The sequence below is a fragment of the Rhopilema esculentum genome, chromosome 10, assembly GCF_057945365.1.
Source record: "Rhopilema esculentum isolate cy_ngs chromosome 10, ASM5794536v1, whole genome shotgun sequence".
Lineage (NCBI taxonomy): Eukaryota > Metazoa > Cnidaria > Scyphozoa > Rhizostomeae > Rhizostomatidae > Rhopilema > Rhopilema esculentum.
Genome location: NC_142824.1, coordinates 11120789 through 11137173, shown reverse-complemented (window position 1 = coordinate 11137173; position 16385 = coordinate 11120789). Strand labels below are relative to the sequence as shown.

The 16385-nt window shown below is 34.7% G+C and overlaps 1 protein-coding gene across 1 annotated transcript in view; it reads left to right on the top strand.

Annotated features, from left to right (window-relative positions):
• The first annotated feature begins 2291 nt into the window (after window positions 1–2291).
• Window positions 2292–16385, top strand: part of LOC135685613 (rab3 GTPase-activating protein non-catalytic subunit) — a 27767-nt gene continuing 13673 nt past the window's right edge. The window contains exons 1-20 of the mRNA XM_065201601.2: window positions 2292–2577; window positions 2877–2902; window positions 3388–3508; window positions 3973–4054; window positions 4334–4381; window positions 5034–5109; window positions 5705–5806; window positions 6699–6798; window positions 7134–7235; window positions 7888–8027; window positions 8988–9079; window positions 9372–9476; window positions 9993–10132; window positions 10781–10917; window positions 11679–11737; window positions 12939–13079; window positions 13594–13682; window positions 14013–14077; window positions 15191–15281; window positions 15712–15881. Coding sequence (XP_065057673.2) covers window positions 2451–2577; window positions 2877–2902; window positions 3388–3508; window positions 3973–4054; window positions 4334–4381; window positions 5034–5109; window positions 5705–5806; window positions 6699–6798; window positions 7134–7235; window positions 7888–8027; window positions 8988–9079; window positions 9372–9476; window positions 9993–10132; window positions 10781–10917; window positions 11679–11737; window positions 12939–13079; window positions 13594–13682; window positions 14013–14077; window positions 15191–15281; window positions 15712–15881 — 2013 coding nt within the window. The 5' untranslated portion in view covers window positions 2292–2450. The remainder of the gene's footprint in view (window positions 2578–2876; window positions 2903–3387; window positions 3509–3972; window positions 4055–4333; window positions 4382–5033; window positions 5110–5704; window positions 5807–6698; window positions 6799–7133; window positions 7236–7887; window positions 8028–8987; window positions 9080–9371; window positions 9477–9992; window positions 10133–10780; window positions 10918–11678; window positions 11738–12938; window positions 13080–13593; window positions 13683–14012; window positions 14078–15190; window positions 15282–15711; window positions 15882–16385) is intronic.

Below are 16385 nucleotides of genomic sequence, written 5' to 3'. Positions count from 1 at the left end.
TATTGGGAACGAGGGCGTTAGTTTGAAGGCGGGAAAGGAATGAGACCTTGTATGCCATCAACCATCAACCTATTGCAGTCAATGCAATACCTCAGCCCAATGGGGCTTATTCGAGGGTGGGGGCTTATTTTGAAAAAATTACTTAAAGTTGGGGGCTTAATCAAGGGGGTGGGGGTTTATTCAAAGTTTATACTCTGTAAAGCGTCACACAAAAAGTGCTTTGTTTCTGGTATTTCGTGCGGTTATCAGGTATATTTGTTTTTTAGGCTTTTACGCGGTAGAATTGGCTAAAATCTCAATAGCACTATTGGTTAGTGCAATCATATTTTGCTTCATTTGAATAACTTAATATTTTAGAATTTACGAAAAATAGAGCTTTTTTCATCATGCTGTGAGCTGTAAGAGAATACTTCGTCTTAGTTTACGTTCAGGTTGAAATCACCGTTATGTTATGGATGAATCTATGTTAAATCGCTTGTTATTGTGCGTAAAACTCCTGATTTTAAAATGCAATGCAATTTTGGCAGGGCCGTCGAGAACCAACTCTGGCCATAGAGTGACTCCTGAAACTTGTTTTTGTGGCCACACCCTCCAGTTTCCCGGAAAACTAGGGAGAAATTTTGTTTAGGTACAATTGTTGAAAAATTTGGTGCAAAGATTGTGCAAAAACGTTGTGTTCATGAACCAAGAGACATCGTTTTTCTCAGTGATCAACCTATAGGCGTTTATTCCATAAATGTAGCTCCTAATATGTGTATATTTGTGACAATTTGATAGTAATATGGTGTAAGACAGTTGTTTCTTTTTCCCGCTAAAACACTGCGGCCTCGACTTCAAATTAAAGCGCTCGTTCCCAGTAAGCATAAATGTAAAATTTGAGAATTGAATATAAAACTTCGAGGATTGAATATAAATTAGGATTAAATATGAATTTCCAGGATGGAATAAAAATTTTTAGGATTGAATGTAAAATTCAAGGATCTAATAAAATCGTTAATGATTTAATGGAAAAATTGAACATAAACTTGATGTATTGAATTAAAAATGAAACAAATCATCCATGAAAATGTCAAACGAAGCCAAAAAATTGAGTTAGGGAATAAAAATAAATTTGTTTTATATAAGCAGAGCATGTTTGAATATTGCTACAAATGGCGAGCCATACTCAAACCAATAATGGATCAAAAAATCTACATTAACAATAAAACATTTCATCAGATAAATTTTAGGCAAACTTCGCCGAAAAAAAAAATTCTTCGTGGATATTTAACATTTAGCAACATATTACCAAAATCCTAAGAGGCAAAATCAAATAGATAGCTTTATATTAAATTTCATAGGTACCGGTTTCTTGGAGACTTGGGGGGCTTGACTGCTTGAACACCCATTCGGAATTTCGCTCAACCCCCCAGGCAGCTTTTTCACACAGAACAGCATATCAGAAAAACAAAACTAAAGCGATATATTTCCTAAGTTTATGCAAAGGTTGGTCAAAGGAAAGATGATTTTAGCATTCAAAGAGTCTCTAACCTATATCTATGAAAGTTCATAAACAGTATAATTAAAATTGTGAATATAAGTATAAGATTCGGAAGCATAAGATCCTCTCCAACAGGAAAAGTTGGTCTCGAAATGAAATTTGGGTTAAAAAGTGTAAATACCTTTAACAAATGAAGAAATAGTACAGTTCAGTAAAAAAGGCACAGTTAAAATAGAAGTGAGAAGTGTAGCCAGGATGGTAAGATTGGGAGGGGGTGGGCAAAGGCGAGTTGAGCAGGGAACATTAGGGTCCTCACCCTTTTGGACCCAATATAACGTCTTTTTCAACCAAACCAAAGAGATTTTTTGCCATAAGGGGTGGCGTCCGCCCCCTCGCTACGCCACTGAGTTAGAACTATTTTTATCGAACGATGGTGAAAACGAAGTTAGTTCAAGAACCGACAATAAAAAAGATGATGATGCCTACAATAAAGATATTTATTAAGATGATGTAAATGAGGAAAATGACGTCATTGACACTGAATCACAGAATAGAAATTCTGTGACTGAATAGATCAAAAGGATACATAAGTTTGATTCTTGACCTCATGTATCGTAATTGTTTTTCTATGCGAATTATCAAAAATCTTAAATGCAAAAAATTTCGTAGTGACAAAATTTCTTCCCTTTTTGAATTTAGTCAAAGAAAATTTCGTCAAAATATTTCTCCGGAATTTTGTCACGACGAAATTTTTATAGTTTATGTATGGTATAGAACCAATCGTACCACTGATTATCCAAAGGAGGCCTTTCGTAGAAAGAGGTTGAGGAAAAACCAAAATTGTCAACAAGGCCTATTCTTACGGGTAAAAAATGTTGTTACTCGGAGGGTAATCTTGACCCATTATGATGTAGTATTTTTGAGTAAGATGAATTATACATGAGTAAGTTTCATTATTTGCTCTTTTAAAATGTCTTGCCGGTTAATATTGCGCAGTTCGATAACGGATTTCAAGGGACTAACTACTTATTTGAAAGATGGCCAAGAAACGCAAATGTGCCCGCAAGGAGAAGATCAAAACAAAGACACCAGACATGGTAAGTACCCACTTCTGTAATGTTGCAGTTCTAGATTCTATTGGAAGAGATAGAAGAAGTGAGAAAGTTATATTTTAATGAAACGTAGTGTGTACTGAGAAATTTTCAAGAAATTACATACAGTATTGATATTTTTGGATGAACCTTGTCGTTATCAATCAAAAAATTGGATTGGATGAGTTTTGCATGCTGCTTGTCATGTTTTTCATTTTTGTTATACATGTAAGCTTGTTGTGTTAAAGTAGTAGCTTTACCATTTAAATTGACAATTATGCAAATATTTTATCTACTCATTGCAGGTCATAAAGATGATTCAGTTAAACAGGTAAAGAAAAAGTTTTCATAAAATTATTAACTTTGTTATTGCTGAGTATCCCTAAAGAAATGAATCAACTAAAATAATTCTCAGCATGTGGACCTTGATATAAAACCATATAAAGCGTTATGGTCAGAGTCTGGGAGGTAAGTTAGTACATAACTGCCCTGATAAATAAGTGCATTAGGATTTTCGGCTTTATATCATGAACCCCAGTTTAAAAGTTCTAAGGCACACAAATTTATTAAGACATGTTTTGAAAGAATTTTTGGTACAGTCCAAGCAGCTGTCTTAAAAATCTTTATCGAATAAAAGTTTTTTACCTGTAGTAGTTCAATTCTGAAAGCAAATAATTTATTTGATCATTTAATGACCATCACCTGGTCACAGAAGCTGAATTTAGTAAAAACTTCATGAATAAGCTAATATTTGTAAAAACTTTCTCAAAGATTTTAAGAATGTGTTTTAAAATTTGTTTTTTCTTTTTGTGGAAGGAACCTCAAGCAAGAAGTCCTAGCAAGCCATCTTCATTTCTTTCAAGCTGCTTTTTGTCACTTTCACCAACTGAAGATTTGATCGTAATAGCAAATAAGAAAAGAGCAGTATTTATAGCAAGTAAGATGTATTTGTTATTCAGAATTCCATTGTTCTTAAATCCTTTTATTATAACTAGCTTTGAGGGCCTAGTAACACACACACAAACCGCTTTTAATAATCTAACATTGAATAAATCTAGAAGTCTGGATGTAAGAATGCTAATTGGCAGTCTGTACAGGTCTGGATCAAGGAGGTCTATCAGCCTCCTTGAAAGTGACCAACAGGCAATTATGTAGTCATTTCAATCATTTGTGGTCCTGACCAAACAAATATTACATAGCAATATTTTTAGATTCAGAATATAAATTGATGATTACAAATCATTCTGAAAAATATTAAATTGATATTTCATATACGTGGTTGAAACTGCTTTAATGGGAGATCCCTTTTAACAGTCCAGTGGCACATTGTAATGGTTCTAGTGGTAATCTCAGCTATATGCCTTAATGATTGACATTTGATTAAAAAATTTTTGTTTACAGAGAAATGTTCTCCAAAGTCAAAGGATGATCCACACCTTTGGAATGATGTTTATTGGAAAGGAGAGTTGTGTCAAGATGAAGAGTAAGCTATTTTTATTCCATCAATTTTTTGAAAACACTTTAATTTGATGGCCTTCTTTGTATTTAAATCTTGTTGGTAGAGTAATTTTTTCACTTTTTCAATACGAAGATGTTAATTCCAATAAATACATTTTCATGAACCTAGCACCTGAAATTTTAATGTAACTAAAACTTTTGATAAATCTAACCTTTCAGCTAATCAAGATGCCCTTGAATGTTTTGAACTCAGTATTAATATCTTGTTTGCAATTATAGCCTCATGTTTATCAAACTTTCATAGAGAACAAGTCTCTGCTGTTTTATGTGTACCACTTGCATCACAGCAAAGGTAAGAAAATTCATTTGCTCATGTCAAATTTTTCTCAGTTCAAGCACTATCTTTGTTGGCCAAGCCATTTTTTATTTTTAAAACATGAAGCCTACAAATGTCCTGTGATTGTAGAGAGATTTTCTTCTGAAAGGAATAAGTATTTTTGTTTTTAGTTTTCATCAAAGGGAGTTAAGCAATTTTTTTGAGCACTCAGAAATTTCTCCAAAGTTGAACTTGTTTGCCAACAAAGTATTGCATTGCGATCAATTCTTTTGGAACACATTATAAATAAAGCTATTTTAGCACATAGCTCTAAGACTATTTGTTAATTAAATAATACTAAGAACATTCTTTAAAGTTCATGATTGTGTCAGTTTTAACAATATTTTGTGCAAACAGCTATTGTATGAATCCCATGGTTAATTTCTGTAGTTGTTGTCAAATATTTTTAGTTGCAATGTAACAACTCTATGGGTTAGGATTCTTAATAATATTTGAAGGATAAATCAATATTCAGAAGAAGTCAAAATTTTGAACATTCAGTAATATCAAGAGTTTCATTCATTCTTTTGCCTTATTTTTTCGTGACACCATTCAGAGACAATTAGCATTATTCAAAAGTTTAATATTAGATTTATTGTATAAATTAAAGTTACAGCTTTTTTCTCAGGTCATCTCAAGGTTCTCCAGACTGCTCTTGTGTTATTGTTGGATTCACATCAGGATATGTCAGAATATATCTGCAGGTAGAGCCCATTATGTCTTTAGCATCTTGGTATTTATTGCATGAATCTTAGAAGGCTTCATGCAATAAATCATCTTCATAATGTATGCGAATGGTGCTTCATTCCTGCTTCATTTTGCTTTGACCCTCTGACCTCATTTGGACCCCAAATTGAATAGATCTTAGAGAAAGATTGACCCACCAATTAAGTGGGTCTCCTGTTTATTAGATTTCTTAAGTGGGAAAATGATTGCTGGGCACCATTCGCATGCATTTATAGCTTGAATGAAGCTGATAAGCAGAAAATGAATGCTTGTAAGCATGCATAGATTGCAATGTTAAGGATGTCATATAACTATATTAGATATGAAGTTATCTTAATAGATAAAATGATTTTCAGTTAGATACAGCAAATTCTACTTTATTTTAAAGCAACATCAGATAATCAAGAAAGAAACAAAAATTAAACATAACATATTGCTTTCTGGTTTGAAATTCAAAGCCCAATATTTTTTATATGTAGAGCTTGCTGACACTTTATTTCATCTTTTAATATTTGCTTTTTTGAGACAGCAATGCTCTATGCAATTTTTCTAAAGTTGCTGACTTTTTTTCAGACTGGTGTGCAGTTGTTATCTCAATTTCTTCATGATGGTCCTGTCAGTGGACTGGATTTGAGAACCAAATTATCAGTAAAAGATGCAAACTCAATTGATCAGGTGAAATTTTGTTTTCTTTGCTTTGTTATAAAACCGTGTGTTAGATTATTGTTGACAATTCAACTGACAAGGTTGCTTTGTTGATGTCCAGCTGTGTTGCCATGATGTGAGCCTTTATCAAGTGTTGTTATTTCAAGTGATTTGCTTTAAAGGGACTTTGATAAACCTCTCATAAGTACGCAGCATTATTTTTTGTTTCAGTTTACATACTGAATCAAGTTTGCAAAATTATGAATATTTTGGTTTGAAAGGGCCTTTAAGAAGCTATGTAGGCCAAGCCTTTGAATAAGATAGTGTGTGTACCTGGCCCACAATTCGAAAAGATAATGTCTGAAATTTTCGTTAGGACTGAATTTATTATGAATATTTCAGCCTTTCAGTCGAGTTTTATAGCGGTTTTTTAAAGCCTAAATGTGTTGTTAAGTTCCATAGCAGGTTTATAGCATATGTCGTTAGAGAAATCTGGAAAGTAACAAAAGGAATAAATCCATTTTTCTTAAGCCTGTAGCTCATTTGTATAGTGAGGCTGAAGTCTAAAGATATTTTAATGGATTTCAGACATCTCATTTGCTTTCGAAGCAAAAATGTATGAAATAAAAAAAATCATTGCGTGCAAGGTGGTGGAGAAAAAAAAGGCCTAAAATACACGCAAAATACGTGAAGGCTGGAAGGCCTGCAACAAGGCTACCTCAAACAGAATTGAAATGCCCAGGGTAATCCTCTTGTGATAAAGGCAAATCTCTCTGCATGAAACTTCTCTTGTCATCGAAGAAAGTAGATTAAAAAAAGATGATCTTGAGTTTGATGGTACATTTTCATGATTTCTACTTTCAAAATATTGATTCTATTCTTGCAGCAACTTAGATTCAATGTAGCTCTTGTCGTCCAACAGGGTGAAGAACTCATAATTCTGTATCCGAATGCCATTGTTGTGATTGATGGATTCAGCCTTTTTATGGCATTGAAAGCATGCAGAAATCAGATTGCCAAAGGTATTGGGTCTTTTAATAAGGGTCGCTTTTGATGTGCAGAAAAAATTAAGATAATTTACAGTTACTTACTGAATCTGTATCTTGTGACGAGCTTGTTGGTGAGACAAAGTAACCCGGCAATGATCAATTCTATACTCCTTATATATCAGGGATAAATGAATAGTAAATTTGCAGATTCTATAGCAAACAGTTATGCAGTAATCATGTGTATAGTCGCAAAATTTTCTCTTTTCTAGCTGCTTACATGCAAAGAAAAATTTTTGGGATTTATCTATCTTTTACTGTTTTAAAATTACTTTCCAGATGGCTGTCTTTTCACAGCAATTCTTTTTCAGCTCAAGCAAGCAAAACCCAAGAAGTTATACAGCCGCCTCCTCTGGCCTACAGAAAGTGGAGATTACATGGCCAAGAGAAAGTATACGACATAGTCAACTGTGGTATGTATTCATCCCTCCTTCCGATATTTATTTCCTTTTGCTGGTTTTCCTGCAAATTATGAATCCGATCAAAACCTTTGCTTTCTTTGGTATGTCTCCATGGTATTTTGAGGAAAGTAGATGAAAGGGTTCCACGTGCTTTTCAATTGTATAGCGAATTACTAAGCACCGATTGGTCAAACCAGTTGCCAGTCAATTGCCCTATTAATGCTCTCAAGTGAGCTTTGGTTCGCACCTGGATATAAATTTCTATTACACTTTTGGTCACTATCCAACATTTAAGTTCCGAAGAATGTTTCAAGTATCGAAAATACAGTTTCATTTTTGTGCAGACTTTTTATCATTTGTTTGCATTATAAATTAAGATCATTATAAGCTGTAGCATAGATTGGGAATCATAGCTTTCTAGCTTCTGATATTTTCAGTTTTATTTTTTTTCATTGGTCCATCTGTCAATTCCTCACTGCCATTTAATCATGTACTTTTGCCAGATTCCTGAAATCATTATGAGAAAATTATTTTCTGTTTTTATCTTATATGTAAATATCCAGTTTCTTCCCATAAACCTCGATATAAATATATCATGTTTTCCAATATATTTGTAGCTGTTATGACAGAAGTGTTTCATTGAGAGGATATCATTTCTTTGCAGGAATGGTCACGCAGACCGTGTTTGACCGCCTCGTAGTCAGCTCGTTCAATTCAGATTCCCGCCAAATAGCCTCTTCTGGAACTAGAAAATTTATCACCAGTGGAGTAGATCCTTTTATTGGCTGGTACGAACTGAAAGAGGTATAATAACATTTTGGTGCAGTTTTGTAGAATCGCCCTTTTAGTTGATGTAGAGTAGAATGTTCCGTTTGCATAGGCAATGTTTGATTGTGATCTGTTGTAGCTGTTGTCTATTAGGACTTTCTTATGGATAATCGACTTGAAGGCCCTGGCATCATTGCACGCTAATCTGGCTAATAACGAATTTGACGCTGCTATGCTTCTTCTTTGTCCTCAAAACGGGGTCTTGAGAAGGTCTTTATTAAATTTTGTAAAATTATCATAGAGAACCCCACAAATTAAGCTTGCAATCGTGGAAAACTGTGTTTTTTGGAAACAGGCCAGAAATAGATTAGTAGATGAATATTTTCTTGGTCATGCACAAAAATGTCATTCTTAGCTCAAACAGACGTAGGACAATTGTTTTGATAATTATTCAAAATCTTTGGTAGTCCCCTCTCCTAGTCTCCTCTTTTTTAGTAGTCTGTTCACCAATCCATCTAGCGAAAATTCACTTAAAGAAAATCTGTGGGATACATCACTTTGCTCTCTGTAAGAACTTTCCTCTGTTTGGTGGTAGCACAACCTCTGGCTGTATTTAAGCCGCGCTAGGACATTCCTTGCTGTTTACTGTGAATGAAGCGTCTTTGCTCACCTTATAAAGAGGAACCCTTATTCATGCACCCTATAGGACTTCAGCTGAGATGAACAAGCTTAACATTGATCATTGATTTATTGAAAAAGCTGTTTTATTCTTAAAGTAGCCATATTACTTATTAACAAATTTGCTAGTTCTCAAGTACTATCGCTCAAATATTTCTTTCCGAAGTTAATCTCTCTCTTTCTGACATAAAAACGAATATTTCCTTGACTCCGCTAAACATGGTACATGGTAGTCATTTTTAGAGCCATTCTCTGTACAGGGTTTGGTCTTAATTTTTACCTTGATATAAATGTTTATCTTTGAATATCTTTGCACAGGAAAACTCAGCCCCACTCATGTCAGAAGTTGCATTTAATGTGGCCAGCAAGCTGACTACAGCGTTCATTTCAAGCATTTCGCATGCAACCAGGTTGACTTATAATCCATTTTCTAATTTCCACAGCTTTCAAATGTGTTATTGTCTCTTCCTATATTTTTTTTGTGAAAATTGATGGGAATACATAATATCAACATCTTTGGCAAACAATCTTTGGCTTAGTGGAATTTTTATCTTATTTTTAGGAAGAAATTGAAATGATCAGTACAGTTCTTAGTTCTTAGATGTAATTCGTAGATAGAAAATGTTTTTAGGCCGCTGATATCTTTGCATTTAAGTCTCATTTTTTCCACATTTTGATTAGTTTTGAATTTCCTTTGTTTAGTGACTGGATTGGGTTAGGCCTCGCAAGCAAGTTCCGATCCCAGCCTGCCAAGGATGCCAAACCTCCAAAGCCGCCTGTTGAAATGGGAACGCCAATCAAATTAAGGTATCTATTTTCTTTCTTTCATGTTAAATAACTGAATGCAAACATTCAGTTTTTTGTCATTTTGGAGTCGAATAAATTCCAGTGTGGTCTTTTATGTACACTTTAGCTAGAAATATTTCTGATACTTCGTGTTTGTTCAAACTTCATAACAAAAATGAACAGAAAATGATTTAGAATTTGTAAACCAACTCCATATATGACTGATAAAAAGGATCAGAAAACTATCAAGAAGTAATCACAAAGTCATTTATTAATTATAAGCTACCATTCGTGAATAAATATCATCTCAAACCGTTCTGTGCTCACTAGGTTTTCAGATGGACTAAGTTGTTGATTTCATGATTACAAGGTCACATGGTCACCCCTTAAGTTTATTAATTCATACCAGCAAAATCTTTGCCCACTAAATAGGTTCACGTAAGAAAACTTTCCATGCAACACAGCTGCTAAAATTATCGTAGCCACTACTAAGTTTAACAAAACTTGAATGACGTCATTTCAATGAATCTCTTCTAGATATGGAATACCGGATAAACGAAGACAAGCCGAGTCGATATTTCTTTCTCCTGATGGCAGCCTGGCTGCGTGCACGGACGACTTTGGTCGTATATTGGTGATATCTAATGATACTGGACTCGTTGTCCGAATGCTCAAAGGTTGGTACGGTCTTCGAAGATTTTGATTAGAATATCGCAACTGTGTTATAAAGTTAACGAGAATAAGAAAACCAACTTGTCAATCGATTTTTTAACTTCTATCTGCCCAACCTTCATTTTTATCCTTCATTTAAGTCATTTTTAAATAGCCCTCCCTCATTTATAAGCATGAGGATTAAACTAAGACAAACACAGGCAGTGAGACACTTCAACCTTCCTCTATATATGCAAAGAGACTCAAAAACACCTGTTTGTTACTCAATGAAGAATGGATTTGCCTTTGCAATTATTTGTAAATGGCTTCAAAAACAGACACTTAAAGAGATACTTAAGCTTTTTCCTACTGACACTCTGTAGGGTGTAAAACATCAGAATAATAATAAAAAATTCTAAGCCAGGAAATATACATACACAGTTGTGGGTCGAAATAGGCCAATCAGAAATGCGAGCAGAAGGCCATTTGATTGTTTCATGTTTGATTGTAATGACTGATTGATCGAAGTGACTGATTGATTGCAACAGTTCTAAATGGAATAGCGACCTTGCTTGCCTAACGATGCTAAAATTCTCCTCTTTGTATTATGGTTAACTATGTGTTAAAATGATTTTTCCAAGTGTATCACATCGAATGTTTTGGTTTTTTCGAAGGTTACAGGGATGCACAATGCGGTTGGATTATTGTTGATGATCGCCAAGACGAGCAAATAGGCGTCGGTGAAACCGAAAAGAAAATTCGTCAAGCCCTCTTCCTTGTTATTTACGCTCCGCGAAGAGGGATCTTGGAGGTGAGAGAAGCGGACATACTTTTTAGAGAGGAGATGGCAGATTGACAACTCCCTTATTGGTTGGGAATAGCTTGTTTTGTGATAATTCTTCCCCAGATTGATAATTCTTCCACTTAGACAAAAAAGAAAATAATTAAGGGATAATTTTGAAAATCAAAATGTACAGTGTTCTAAGGAACGTTTTTTGAGTATGTCTGTATATTTCAGGGTAGACTTTCAAGCTCAAAGATATTGTAATATCTCCATATTTTCTTATTTGCCAGGCAGTTTTGAAATTTATATTTACACAAATTTATTCTACTGCTAAGCAATTTCTTTTGAAATTATTCCAAATTTTGTAGATTGACGAAACCCCTCCGTTAAAAAAGGTCATAAAAACTATATCGTAGTTAGATTAACATTAAAATCATATATATAATAAAAGAAGAATCTGCTCTAAGAATTTCTTGAAGGCAGTGAGTCATGGAAAATAGGCGTTCACTGCAGGGGGTAGCTATCGAAATTGTCAGTGTAGTTTCATACAATTTTAGGAAAAAACCGTTGCCAATACCTGTTTTAAACCAGTGAGAGGTAACTTCATGTGATAAGTCTAAGGTCTACCAATAGTGCTGCAGCACCAAAACCATGCATTGGGCACCTTTTGGTATACCCTCTCCTTTTATCATGACTCAGTACCTTTACTATTCAACATAGGCAAGTTATTAGAGTACAAGTTAGGTGGCTAGAGGCATTTAATTTATTTGTGAGGGTTTTCTCTCTAGATCTGGCTGGCTGAGCAAGGTAACCGAGTTGGTGCGTTTAACGTGGGCAAAGATTGCCGGTAAGCCAGGTTTTTTCGAGCTAAATTCCAAAGGTTTTGCAATTGCGATAAACCGAAGTATATTCAAGGCAATCGACAGATACTTACGTGGGTTTACCAACCTGTCAATCAAAATAAGCCAATCAATAGGCCTGTGGGTGGAATTGCACTCACTGATTGGCCAATTGTTGATTGACAGGTGGCTTAAGTTATGATTGTGTCTGTCGATTGCCTTTGAGCCGTATTGAACTGATCTTTAATAGTTGTTTTAATGGATGTTCTAAAATCCTTGACCTCCCTTGTTCCTTGTGCCAGAATGAATCTTAAATGAATCTTATGAAAACCTTTCAGAGATGAGGTTGTATTTATGCTCTTTATAAAAAGTCATTAAAAAGGTGATTTAGAAGCATTCTTTACTCCCAAAGTTTTTGTACGACACACCACCTCAAGAGCTCCATCCGAAAAATAACTTCTTCAAGAAAAGAAACTTGAATTTTCCCCTTTCATCTGGATTTTCTTTGGTTCACACATGCTCTGTTTTGACTATAAACAAACAAGCAATTGGTCGGTTTTTGAATAAAAATAATTTGCTTCCAGAAATGGTAATGAGTTTTGTTAAAAAGTTTGTCATAAACAAAAAAATTTTATAGCATTCTAATATTTTGGTATGATTGCCATGCTTACACATGAAGAAGATGTTCTTTTATAGGTTTGTTTTTTAATAAAGGGAATCCTTTTTACAGCATTCAGCTGATTATTAATATAATTTGTAGTCTTATGTCCTGAAGTAGTGTACATAATTAGTCTTTTCGTGTGGCAGTTTAAATCCTAATACTGATTAATAAACACTTCTTAATCTAGTGTTCATGTTTTTTCTGTTATATAATATGATACTTTTTTGAAGCAAAGAACGCTTTTAGCATCTCATACAAAAACACCTACTGGAGCATTCGCAGTTTTCTATTTTGCAGTGTTATATGATATGGTACTTTTCACAAGCTATGAAACTCTTTAAATGTTCCACCCCTGCAACCTCTTGTACATAAGCGCTTACCTTCTTCTGGTGCATTTGTATAGTTCATTGATTTCATTTTAATTTGTGTTTATTGAAGACGTGGTTTATACGTATTACCACGCTTTCTGCGGTGTCGTATATGTTGTTCTAATTTGTTTTTGTGAGAAAGGATTAACATGTGATTGTCATGTATTTATTGCTTTCTAGACTGATTTATAATGGTTACGGGACACTTGGTAGTCGTGTCAGTTCATTTGGAGCCTCTGCCGCTGAAATCGTGTCTTGCTTTTTAATGGAAGGCAACGGGTCTTTATCGTCTATCAGTGTTCCATTTCACTGTTCGTTAAGGTGAGCATTGCTCAATATCTCTTTATACGTCACAAGAGCTTCTTTTCACCTGTCTTTTGTTGGCTTCTTCGTCTCTCTTTTTCTGGCTATTTTATGATTACTTATAGCTTAATATGATTACTATAAGTATTTAATCATGTTTTGTAGTCGAAATATTTTTAATCGAAAGGTCACATCACATTAATGCTCTTTAGAGTGATTTCTTACCAATGAGCGCTTGCAGCCATTTTTGTTGTTTCAAGGTTCATAGGCCTGCCAGCCTCCTAACCTTATTTCTGATTCATTTGTTGGACCGAGTGATCTTTGGAGAGCTCGTACCAGTGCCTATCTTTCATAATAGCGAGGATCAACAGTGTTATTCACAGACGCAGTTAAAACGTCTTCTGCTCGAGATCTGTTTCCTTTCCATCGATCTCCATACGCAATATAGATGGTAGATTTCGTTCATGTATTTTGCTGTCTTTCAATACATCATTGAATGTGACTTGAGATTCTTAGGCATTTTTCCTTCCAGTTTGCTGCACAGTCTAAGAGCTAGAGATAGCTATCTTCTTCAAAAAATTGCTGTAACCCTCGAGAAAGGCTTTACACAGACCAAAGAAGGCGAGTAAACATTATTTGCTATAAAAATGAAACTGTTTTTTATTCTTCTTTAATGTTTTGAATATTGCGGTCAGTCGATCTTTGCTAGGGTATTTGGTATCGTTTATACTTTCACTCTTAATGCAAGCACACGGTGATAATATCAAGCGTAAGTTTGGCATTAGCAACTTAGAACCGTCTTTTTCTACTCACCAAAGTATATTACCCCGATATCTGTTTTTAAGTCAAGCTATTGATTTTGCTTTAATTTTTTTCTGTTTCCAATTCCAGTGTTTCTCTATTCGTCAAAAAGCCTTTAGTAGTAATTCTATTGCTCCTTGTTTTCTTCAGACGATCAAATAGCCACATTGAAGCAACTATTCCAAGAAATGGAAGCGCCTGAAACATTTTTCCAGGTATGTTGAAAGTATTATAACCATTTGTATGTCATGGATCAACACTAGAGTCTCATGGAACAAGAGGTCTGGGTCAATGTTGGATTGGATTCTTAAACAACCTTGCGTCGAAAAAGAACAGCTTCCATCCTGTTTATGAGTATATATGTAAACCTAAACATGCTCTAAGATTCATCGTTCCTTTTATCCTGAGGACAACTACCGAAAAGCGAAAAATACCTGAAACACGTAGAGGCGTATCTTATGGGAAATCTAAATCAGCAACTTTGCCTTAGATATCTAAGCACATTGATTTTGACTCTTTACTTTTTTTCGTGCTGTTTTGGGAATGATCTTATCGCAAGGTAAATTTTTGCAACAAGGGTGTGACCTTTTTGTATTATGCTGCTCTTGGCAGGAATCAAACTCATGTAGGCCAGGCGATGCCATGTCAAAATCAACGTTCATTCGACTGAGCCAAGCGACTCGCATCGAAACGAGCGGAGGGTTGTTGAATCCCGCCCTGGAGATATCACGGCAGTCAAGATAGTCGTTTCTTGTGATACGTCTGTAAGCCTTCGTCAGAGTCATTTCAACGACGTAGATTTCTAATTCCATTGCAAAGAGCATATTTATAGATGTATTTGAAAATTACTGTTTATCGGTCTGTCAAAAAGTGCTCGATGCCGTATAGGGCAATTGGTGTGTGCCTGATGATCGCATAAAACATGAAACTCGGAGTAGCAACTTAGGACTGTCTTGTATTATACACCAAAAGCGTTTGTAGATGTATCTACAAGAAGAAAATTTAAAGGACTGTTAAGGCCTATTTGCTGCTCTTTCAGGGTGTTGTGTTTCGGTACTAATGAAAGGAAACGTGCTCATAAATAAACAGTAACTGGGCGGATTATAACTCTCGCCGTGCTGTTCTAAAATATTTCTAGTATGGCATTAATTCTGTTGAATCAAAAAGTCGGTTTAAGCACATCCTCAAGTAAATCTTACTTAGATAACCAGTTATCGCAAAAGGAGAATATACCACCGACTTGTCTCTTATGAATATCACTTTCTTGTGTCTGCGTTCTAAGCAAGTGTATCGCTTTTTAGCTTGACCAGCTTTTTATTGTATTTTAGGCAGTGCAAAAAACTGTATCCAGTAAGAAATTGTCCTCCAGATCTATGAGCAAATGCATTTCATCCATCAAAGAAATCTTAGATGAAAAAGGTAGCTTCTTTGAATCACAATACCAACGTTTTATTGATGTATTATTGCTAAACTCAAGATCTGTACAAATTCTCTGAATGTTTAAGCAACTTCTTTGTTATTTGGCTCATGTTGGGCAATATTTGATCACCAGGATGCTCTTGTCTCTTTGCCAGTTTATCGATAATAAACCATCATATAGAATTGACATTTAGGAGTCGTGTATTCCTATAATTATCAACCTACTCTGCTCTTGTTCTCTATCCAGCTTCTGGTATCAGAAGCAATTGTATTGAATACATTAACCTTACCAGATATATTTGTTCCTGCAATTCCCGCTGGATCACAATGTAATAACACCACACATTGTAATATCATTAAGATATCAAGCCTATATTGCGACATCACTATATTGCAGAGCAATAATCAAGTATATCATTGTGTTTTCCAGCGGAGAACACTGGCCCTGGTAATGATATTGAATATATTGCCGAATTGAATGGCATCATCTCAGTTTGCCAGAACAATCTAAATTTGATAGAGCTCTATGACTTTCAAAAACTGCTACACGATGCAACTAGCAAGGACAGCAGCTTAGATTCAATTATGGTTACTCCCGAGGTATTGCTTTTAGCATCCTAAATTTTTTTACGTATGTGTTTAATTAGAATATCTAAAAACATGCATGTTCAAACCTGCTCGTTATGTAAACATTAATTTGGAGAATCTAATTTCCCCTTCAAGAATGCTTACTTATGCTTTCATACAGGTCATTTTTGGCAGAATTTCCACCTCTCATTTCTGACAGTTAGGGAAAAGTCCTCATTCAACCAATTGAATTCATAGCTTAATTAGAATTTATATTTCTTATGTTTATCACAGTGTCGAATGGTTAGTTGATCTTTTTGTTTAAGGGTAGCAAATATTATTTTTAACGACAGTACGATTTTATTACTTTAATTTGAAGGATTTACCAATTCAAATGAGGTAAATATGAAGGAATTTGAGTGACTTTGGTATTCTGTTTCGTGGCATTTTGTGTATTTACTTGTACTACATCCTGCGAGTTTAGTAAATGCCATGCAATTTCATCATAAAGCTTTGAAATTTAAAAGAGATATGGCG